General features: G+C 50.1%; 1 protein-coding gene across 1 annotated transcript; it reads right to left on the reverse strand.

Annotated features, from left to right (window-relative positions):
- Positions 1-518: 518 nt before the first annotated feature.
- On the reverse strand, positions 519-1,136 carry LOC144148042 (uncharacterized). The gene has a single exon (XM_077679642.1). It carries the CDS (start codon positions 1,134-1,136, stop codon positions 519-521), a length of 618 nt encoding a protein of 205 aa, XP_077535768.1.
- Positions 1,137-9,955: the final 8,819 nt, after the last annotated feature.

Genomic DNA, 9,955 nt, shown 5'->3' on the forward strand with positions numbered 1-9,955 from the left:
CAAATCAATATTAAAATCACCACAAATAATTAAAGAATCATTCGATGTTGTAGTAGATAACAAAATACTTTCCATGGCCGAAATGAAATCGCTTTTGCTTGAGTTTGGAGGACGGTAGATAACACCGACAGTGATACCGCCTTTGATGCGAACAAAAAGGGATTCAATTGCGTCTTTAGTAAACGTGCATTCGTTGAGATAGTAGCTATCTACATTCCGTCTTAGAAACAGCGCTACGCCCCCTCCACGTGCCGAACATTTTCTAGGTTGGGAATGCATATAGTAACCGGGAATTTCTGCTGTCTCGCCCTCTCTAAGCCAAGTTTCCGTAACCGCGATTATATCGAAGCTGAACGTAAATTTAGACACATAAGCAATCAACGTGTCTAAATTCTTTCGTATGCTACGTACGTTACAGTGCAAAACGGTCAGATAACCATGCTCAAGTCGCATATGTTCAATTTGAGCTGCGGTGTAAGCCATATTCCGACTTTCACTTCGTATCAGTTGAATGGTTCTTATACCACTAGAGCAAGATCATCCATGCATGAAATGTGAACGGCCCTGGAGTTATCCGTTCTGCGCATCAGGATTTTTCCATCTGCCACCCACGTGAACTTCCAATTTTTATCGCGTTTCGCCTTCAGAGCACACCCTAGAAGAACCTTTTTTGCAGGACAGAGATGCTCATTTATATATATTGGTTCTGTTCCAGGGAGACCCAAGTTGGATGTGTTCAAACGTAATTTTTTTGCTTCCTTTAATATTTTGTCCCTTGCTGTACGTGATGTAAATTTGACAATGATGTTGGATTTAGTTTTATCTTTGGTAGGCACACGATGAACAACATCAATATCCGATTCTTTGACCGGAACCTTGAGACAGGCGGAGATGGCTGTAGTCGTGGCCAGAAGATCCTCATTCTGAACTTCTGGTATTCCCTTTATCTCCAGGTTTTCCCGGCGGCTGTATTGCTGCAGATCAATGAGCTCCTTCTTCGTTTCGTTCAGCTCTTTCATGAGGCGGCTGGTTTCTATCCTCACCGCGTGCTGTTCTGCCCTAGCATCAGCAAGTTCTTTCCTGACGTCTGTAATTTCGGTTTTGAATTCCTCAAACATCTTGTTGATGAAATCCATGCCTTTTTTCACAGCGCCAAGTTCAGTTTCAAAAACCTTAGTAAGATCTGCCTTTAATTCGCCCTGACCTTTTTGAAACTTCTCAGCCATGTCCGCGAGTGCCTTACAAAGCTCTTTAATCGTGGAGGGTTGTCTGTCGCCCATTTCTAGCACACACTTGGAGCAGTCCAATAGCCAATGTATAACTTAATGGCTGCGATAGCCTTTGCACGTACCTGCGAAAAAAATGCAGTGGTTTTAGTAGCGATTCCGCCCAGCGGCTGCCTGGACTGCTCCGATGTGATGGCCCTTCCTGGTCAGCAAGCCCTTATGTAGCCGTTCATGCCGTGACGTCCGTGTCTTTCTAGCTGCGCAGGCGCTGTCGTCGCTCGGATGCCGATTTCTCTGCCGCCGGCACGTTTGCGATGCTACGATGAAGGGGCCATGACTGTTCAAAGGCTGTGCCGCTGAAGATTCCGGCTGCGAAAAAAATGCAGTGGTTTTAGTAGCGATTCCGCCCAGCGGCTGCCTGGACTGCTCCGATGTGATGGCCCTTCCTGGTCAGCAAGCCCTTATGTAGCCGTTCATGCCGTGACGTCCGTGTCTCTCTGGCTGCGCAGGCGCTGTCGTCGCTCGGATGCCGATTTCTCTGCCGCCGGCACGTTTGCGATGCTACGATGAAGGGGCCATGACTGTTCAAAGGCTGTGCCGCTGAAGATTCCGGCTGCGAAAAAAATGCAGTGGTTTTAGTAGCGATTCCGCCCAGCGGCTGCCTGGACTGCTCCGATGTGATGGCCCTTCCTGGTCAGCAAGCCCTTATGTAGCCGTTCATGCCGTGACGTCCGTGTCTCTCTGGCTGCGCAGGCGCTGTCGTCGCTCGGATGCCGATTTCTCTGCCGCCGGCACGTTTGCGATGCTACGATGAAGGGGCCATGACTGTTCAAAGGCTGTGCCGCTGAAGATTCCGGCTGCGAAAAAAATGCAGTGGTTTTAGTAGCGATTCCGCCCAGCGGCTGCCTGGACTGCTCCGATGTGATGGCCCTTCCTGGTCAGCAAGCCCTTATGTAGCCGTTCATGCCGTGACGTCCGTGTCTCTCTGGCTGCGCAGGCGCTGTCGTCGCTCGGATGCCGATTTCTCTGCCGCCGGCACGTTTGCGATGCTACGATGAAGGGGCCATGACTGTTCAAAGGCTGTGCCGCTGAAGATTCCGGCTGCGAAAAAAATGCAGTGGTTTTAGTAGCGATTCCGCCCAGCGGCTGCCTGGACTGCTCCGATGTGATGGCCCTTCCTGGTCAGCAAGCCCTTATGTAGCCGTTCATGCCGTGACGTCCGTGTCTCTCTGGCTGCGCAGGCGCTGTCGTCGCTCGGATGCCGATTTCTCTGCCGCCGGCACGTTTGCGATGCTACGATGAAGGGGCCATGACTGTTCAAAGGCTGTGCCTCTGAAGATTCCGGCTGCGAAAAAAATGCAGTGGTTTTAGTAGCGATTCCGCCCAGCGGCTGCCTGGACTGCTCCGATGTGATGGCCCTTCCTGGTCAGCAAGCCCTTATGTAGCCGTTCATGCCGTGACGTCCGTGTCTCTCTGGCTGCGCAGGCGCTGTCGTCGCTCGGATGCCGATTTCTCTGCCGCCGGCACGTTTGCGATGCTACGATGAAGGGGCCATGACTGTTCAAAGGCTGCGCCGCTGAAGATTCCGGCTGCGAAAAAAATGCAGTGGTTTTAGTAGCGATTCCGCCCAGCGGCTGCCTGGACTGCTCCGATGTGATGGCCCTTCCTGGTCAGCAAGCCCTTATGTAGCCGTTCATGCCGTGACGTCCGTGTCTCTCTGGCTGCGCAGGCGCTGTCGTCGCTCGGATGCCGATTTCTCTGCCGCCGGCACGTTTGCGATGCTACGATGAAGGGGCCATGACTGTTCAAAGGCTGTGCCGCTGAAGATTCCGGCTGCGAAAAAAATGCAGTGGTTTTAGTAGCGATTCCGCCCAGCGGCTGCCTGGACTGCTCCGATGTGATGGCCCTTCCTGGTCAGCAAGCCCTTATGTAGCCGTTCATGCCGTGACGTCCGTGTCTCTCTGGCTGCGCAGGCGCTGTCGTCGCTCGGATGCCGATTTCTCTGCCGCCGGCACGTTTGCGATGCTACGATGAAGGGGCCATGACTGTTCAAAGGCTGTGCCGCTGAAGATTCCGGCTGCGAAAAAAATGCAGTGGTTTTAGTAGCGATTCCGCCCAGCGGCTGCCTGGACTGCTCCGATGTGATGGCCCTTCCTGGTCAGCAAGCCCTTATGTAGCCGTTCATGCCGTGACGTCCGTGTCTCTCTGGCTGCGCAGGCGCTGTCGTCGCTCGGATGCCGATTTCTCTGCCGCCGGCACGTTTGCGATGCTACGATGAAGGGGCCATGACTGTTCAAAGGCTGTGCCGCTGAAGATTCCGGCTGCGAAAAAAATGCAGTGGTTTTAGTAGCGATTCCGCCCAGCGGCTGCCTGGACTGCTCCGATGTGATGGCCCTTCCTGATCAGCAAGCCCTTATGTAGCCGTTCATGCCGTGACGTCCGTGTCTCTCTGGCTGCGCAGGCGCTGTCGTCGCTCGGATGCCGATTTCTCTGCCGCCGGCACGTTTGCGATGCTACGATGAAGGGGCCATGACTGTTCAAAGGCTGTGCCGCTGAAGATTCCGGCTGCGAAAAAAATGCAGTGGTTTTAGTAGCGATTCCGCCCAGCGGCTGCCTGGACTGCTCCGATGTGATGGCCCTTCCTGGTCAGCAAGCCCTTATGTAGCCGTTCATGCCGTGACGTCCGTGTCTATCTGGCTGCGCAGGCGCTGTCGTCGCTCGGATGCCGATTTCTCTGCCGCCGGCACGTTTGCGATGCTACGATGAAGGGGCCATGACTGTTCAAAGGCTGTGCCGCTGAAGATTCCGGCTGCGAAAAAAATGCAGTGGTTTTAGTAGCGATTCCGCCCAGCGGCTGCCTGGACTGCTCCGATGTGATGGCCCTTCCTGGTCAGCAAGCCCTTATGTAGCCGTTCATGCCGTGACGTCCGTGTCTCTCTGGCTGCGCAGGCGTTGTCGTCGCTCGGATGCCGATTTCTCTGCCGCCGGCACGTTTGCGATGCTACGATGAAGGGGCCATGACTGTTCAAAGGCTGTGCCGCTGAAGATTCCGGCTGCGAAAAAAATGCAGTGGTTTTAGTAGCGATTCCGCCCAGCGGCTGCCTGGACTGCTCCGATGTGATGGCCCTTCCTGGTCAGCAAGCCCTTATGTAGCCGTTCATGCCGTGACGTCCGTGTCTCTCTGGCTGCGCAGGCGCTGTCGTCGCTCGGATGCCGATTTCTCTGCCGCCGGCACGTTTGCGATGCTACGATGAAGGGGCCATGACTGTTCAAAGGCTGCGCCGCTGAAGATTCCGGCTGCGAAAAAAATGCAGTGGTTTTAGTAGCGATTCCGCCCAGCGGCTGCCTGGACTGCTCCGATGTATTTCCAAGTATTTCCAGTTTCCTCCTGCAACCGAGTAGCCCCTATTTTCTGGGATAAGGGAAGCCATCCTCAAGACTGTGTCACCACTGAGGCCATGCTCATACTTATTCATTTGCTCCTGGAACACTTCATACACGTGCAGCTGCCCAGGCGTCCCAGACTGCCCCCTCCCCGCGCTTGAATTGCCATGGAGTCGGATTGCTGCGAATATACTGCTTAAGTGCATCTGGACGTCTGAGAGGCACCATATTTCCATAAGTATTGCGGTGCTTTTCTTTCTCAATCTGGCTGCAATTATGCTGTAAGCTGGAAATCTCCGGGTGAAGGTTCTACAGTTTGTCAGTCATACAGTCTTCAGTTTCATCGTATATATTGACAAAGTGGAATAACTGAATCAGCTGTTGAACTTGCTTTCTTCACATGATAATGCAAATAAGCTCTTCGTAGCCCCGTACAGTTGGCATCTGGACCATCCCCATATAGAAATATATGCCCCGGAATTTTTCAAGCTCCCCAACCGTGGTTTCCACGCAAGGTCAATATTGTGAGTGCTGTACGTGTTTATTTTCTTGCAATGCCGAACCATCACATCTGTAGTCATGGACCATCTAAAAAAACTGAGGGCCTAGATGATGTCACGAGGCACCTACAAATCGTCAGAGAATGCAACTTCCCTAGTTTTGAAGTGATCTTTCTTCCATTTGTCACTGCCCGCTGGCATTGAGGCGTATGGACCACTGCAAACAGCGTCTTCACCTTTATCATCAGAGGTACCGTCTTCGGCTGCTCCCACTTGTCTCAAAGGCACAGAAGTTGAAACGCCATTGTCATTTTCGTTTCATCGGTCACTGGTATTACTACGATTGTCACCAGTGCAGATACACTACAAAATATCCCTAGCAGTGAGGCCTGCAAACATACCACTGAAAATCACTTGCACCTTTAGTGTACAACACCACGGTTCACAGTACCATATTGTGATAGAGTAACTTTTTCACTTCTGCGGGCTGCACTTTGTAAACATAACTTCTGCACCTTCTATGTGACGGGTATAATTCCGTTCGTATGGAGAAGCCAGCCACTTACCTTTCTATTTACATCGACGTCCATGAAGACTCAGTGTACACGCCAAGCACGCTTGCGCTGGAGGAAGCCACGTTGAAAGCAGCCTAACGGGCTTGTGTGGTCAGTAATGTAACGACGCTTTTGCACAAATGCACGAGGCGTATCTGTACCTATACTCTAAGCACTTTTTAGATATCAAAGGCACCAAATGCGCGCCAAAATATCCCAAAGGTTGTGTATATATGTGATACAATGAGCAGTACAGGGATAACTCTGTAACGCCCATCGTATCGAAATAACTTAAGCAAACCGCGGTTAAGCAAACCGCGGTTAGACAAAACCCGCAGTTTGCTGCGTTACACGACAGACAAAACTGCGGTTACGTCGCTAACCATGGTTAGCGCAAACTGAGCTTGGCACCTCAGTTCGGTCACGCTAACCGCACTTTCTGCCGCCGCAGTGCTCAAAATCGCACAATTCAGTTCGGACGCAAGTGGCGGAGCATCAGCGGAGGCGAAAAAACAAAATCATCTGGCGTTCGGAAGAGACAAAGGTTCTCAAATAGCAGGCGCCCAAAAGCTGTCCCCAAGACGCGCTTACGTTCTTTGCATCGCTCTCGCAATCAGCGCGACTGCCCGTCAGCAGCGGCTCGTTTCCCGATCCACCCGATCAACTACGACAAACGCCGTGCTAAATTTGTAAATTCCGCGCGTCGTCCGCCAGAAATGGATATAGCAGGCAATCTTGAAGCGTTTTCAGCACACGGAAACGATCGGCGCGCGCGTCGGCCGTGCCTGTAAACACGCCGGCCCGCCTGCCCGCACGGCACTGCTTGCGGCCCGAACCATAAATGGTAGCGAAGGCTCGCGCGAAAAGCGGTTCAGAACCTATTGCCAGCAACATCAGCATGGGGGCTTATGGGAGTAGCGATTGAAGCGCGACTAGGTGAGGAGGGAACAAACACTAGTAAAAAAAAAACAAGTTTTATTCAACAATAAAGCAACATTTATATTTTGCGAACTGTATTTATTTCTGAATCACATTTATTTAGGCACAGTGTGCAAAGAACTTATGAAAATGTTGTTCATTCTTAAAACCTTTTTTGTAGCGCCCTCTAAAGAATGGCACATGCCATTTTTCTGTGATGCAGTCATTGTAGTGTTCGGAAAGGAGCACCTGAAGTTCGTATGCTAGGAAACGCCCCTCGCGTGTTTTGGTGGTGCGCATTTGCATTCGTTCTTCCTTGTTAATTTAGTGTGCCCTTAATTTTTGCTGTGCGTGGAGTTGCGAGGTGCGTCGTATCGTGGGTGAACACGTTTAGAACCGTGCCCGGCGGGCACGGTGAACTACGGGACGATGCTGCCAATGGTTGGAGCGGAGCGCTTTCCTCGGTACCTACGGAAACGATGTGCTGTACAAGGTTTCAACAGCAACTCCCGTACGCCTGGCATTTCACTGCACCATTTTCCTCTCTTTTTCACAGGTAACGCGAAAATATGGTACTGTTAATACGTGCACGGGGGTTGTATTAGGGGACGTGGTGGTGCTTCGAAAAATAGTGGGTCTAAAGCTTTGTTATGTCACAGTTACCTCTTGATTTCACCTCAGGTTGGATGGGAGCAAGTGGTGTCAATTACTCTAGGACTTCTCAGCGTATTCACACTTGAATTCAAATGACTCACTTTAATTGTCGATCTCAGTGCCTTCTTTATGGCATTACAACGCTTGTAGTCATGATCGTTGCTTCCCGCAAGCATTATTCCCATCGTTGTAATGTGTTGTGCTGCTCCGTGCTGCCCTGCTGCCAGATCTTTCCTGCTTTTTTTACTTATCTGTTGCCACACTTGCCTAAACAATGCAACCATGAAATTGCCGGCGTGAATCCTGGGTGAAGTTCTGAGAAACCCATGTCTACTTGATAAGACGCCGGGACAGCTGCGGTGTGCTCGCTTCACTTTCGTGAATCCGCATTACCGCAGCCTGGTTTTCTGCGTCAAGATGCAGTGCCTAGTTCTTTTCACTTGTTTCGAAGTAGTTCTGCTGTTGAGGTTTTCATTGCTCATAATGCTATGTGTTACGGGTAAAGTCAATTTTTTGGCTCGTAAAAAAATCATAATGCATGTAGTTTCCACGAACATTTTGTACGTATTGTATACGTGCTGATTTTGTACAGTGTGTTAAAGTTGTTTTTGTTTATGCTGGAATAAAATTCAAATATCTTGTTTATAGCTTGACTATGCGTTATTTCTTCTCTTAGAACTGAAGCACACAAGCCGAGCAAGCATTATATAACATTGATCTATACTTAAGGCACGCACGCAACCTGCGTATGTGCGACGCAATTAAACAGCCCAGTAGTGGCGTTGGTAGAAATTTGTATCGGGGTGAGGAGTGGGCACATTTTTGGTATGAAGGGGGGGAGGGGGTCGGGGAGAGTGGTTGAGTGTCATTTTGTGCTCTGCATCCCATGGCAGAAAAAAAAATTCCGGTCGGGGGTGTACGTACCCGGTTCCCGGTTTGCCACCCACTGCAATCAAAATAAAGAACTGATTGCTTTTGTACAGCAGTTGAAGACATGAATACAGAATAAAGTTTCAGAGATAATGCAAGATGTTTTCAGCAACGCCGAGGTTGATCATACGACAGTATGCTTAAGTACGTTTCTGTAGTCACGAGTCTGTACTAGTTAGGCTGGCGTTGACTGGAAGCACACACGCCAACGGCTCGCCAACTTGCGTCAGATGGCAATGACATGAGCCCTGAGCGATCAGAGGCGCGCTAAAAATATTTTGAAGTCAAATTTTCGCGCTAATGCCACCAAAATGACGTCACTTTTTGACCGGATCTTGCTTCACATCCGGTTTATTTTTTGTTCCGCCGGAAGTGTTCCCTCCTCACACAGATGGCGCTAAGCCCCATGAGCAGCTCGAGAGCCGCCATTTTCTGAACGTATGGGCTTCTATGGAGCCTTCGCTACCAGTTACATTTACCTTGCCGAACCATCCCAGACCACGGCAGCAACAGCTTATCGCATCGCCGCTCTTCGAAATCAATCTGATCGCGGAAAAGAACTTCCGCATTCGAGAAAATGAATGTTAGTGCGGTGAAAAATTGTGCTATGGATTGTAATTCGCAGTTGTAGAGATAGCAGTGGTCAAATATCTACCGCGATGCTAAGATGAAAGTTCCCAACACCGAACAGACCTAAGCAAACCAAGCCGGTTGCGAGCTGTTGGGGAAGCCCCTCTTCTCGCCGCGCACGAGTGCGTTGCGTTTGTGTCAGAAGCGAATGCTTTAAGGATATTTCTTTTTGTCTACACTGCTTTTCTTTTTTTATCGTGAAGTTAAAAGTGTGGTAATTTATTTTTGTTGCGCTCATAATCAAGTGACTGCGGTTACCAAACTTGCAATTTCGCGTGCAACATCCAAAACCGCAGTTGGCGATAACCGCGGTTAAAGTTTAGTAACCACGGTTAAACTTAACTGCGGTTACTTTCGCCGTGTAACTAGGGTATAAGTTTGCCACCCAACGCCGGTATAAATCCGGCTTAGAGCGAGGGAATCTGCGTAACAAGAGCCCCAGCTTAAAAACGACACTGATATGACATTTGCGTTTCGCTGCGTATCACGCACACCGTTCAGAATATTGTAATACTTCCAAGTAGAACGTCTTCCCAGACGACTTCTCTGGTCTGCTTCTGCAGTTTACGGCGCAACAAGCAGGCATTTTTGGCGAAATGCGTGCGAAACCAGCCCATGCGTAGCATGCGCTATGCTGGAACGGCCTGACTTCCGGGACGACCGCTCGAACTTCCGGCGGCCGTGCGCCGGAGAGCTCGAAGCGCCATCCAGCAACTCTGGTGGAGATCAGTGGTCGTGGCACAAAAACCCGTCGCAGCCCCAGGAAAAAATCTCAATGTCGAAGTAAGGTTTCTATGGCTGGTGCAGGCGGATATCAGATTTTCGCAGGAAGAAGGTCCATCCTCGCGTTTAATTTAAGGGGAATCAAAATCTTTCCTTTTTTATTATTCTACGTGCTAATTCCACCAGCTGTGTATCGCCACAATAACAAATTTCCCTTTTCTGATGCCCATGAGATGCATCTTGTACGCCTCGAGATAAAAATCTCTGCGAAACAGTATATAATATATTTTCCACAAATTTTTGCCGAGCATACATAACACAAAAAAATGCTGGAGCCGCTTGTAGTCACGTTCGTTTTTTTTCTTTACATGTACTCCAAAATATTGTGTCTATCTCTACATTTCGATGCACATTCATTTCAACATTACCCGCTAAG

Source organism: Haemaphysalis longicornis, unplaced genomic scaffold, assembly GCF_048455015.1.
Source record: "Haemaphysalis longicornis isolate Haplotype H1 unplaced genomic scaffold, Haemaphysalis longicornis Haplotype H1 scaffold_74, whole genome shotgun sequence".
Lineage (NCBI taxonomy): Eukaryota > Metazoa > Arthropoda > Arachnida > Ixodida > Ixodidae > Haemaphysalis > Haemaphysalis longicornis.

Coding starts and splice junctions, on each gene's coding strand:
- LOC144148042 (XM_077679642.1), bottom strand. CDS start 1,136: ATGGATTTCATCAACAAGATGTTTGAGGAATTCAAAACCGAAATTACA.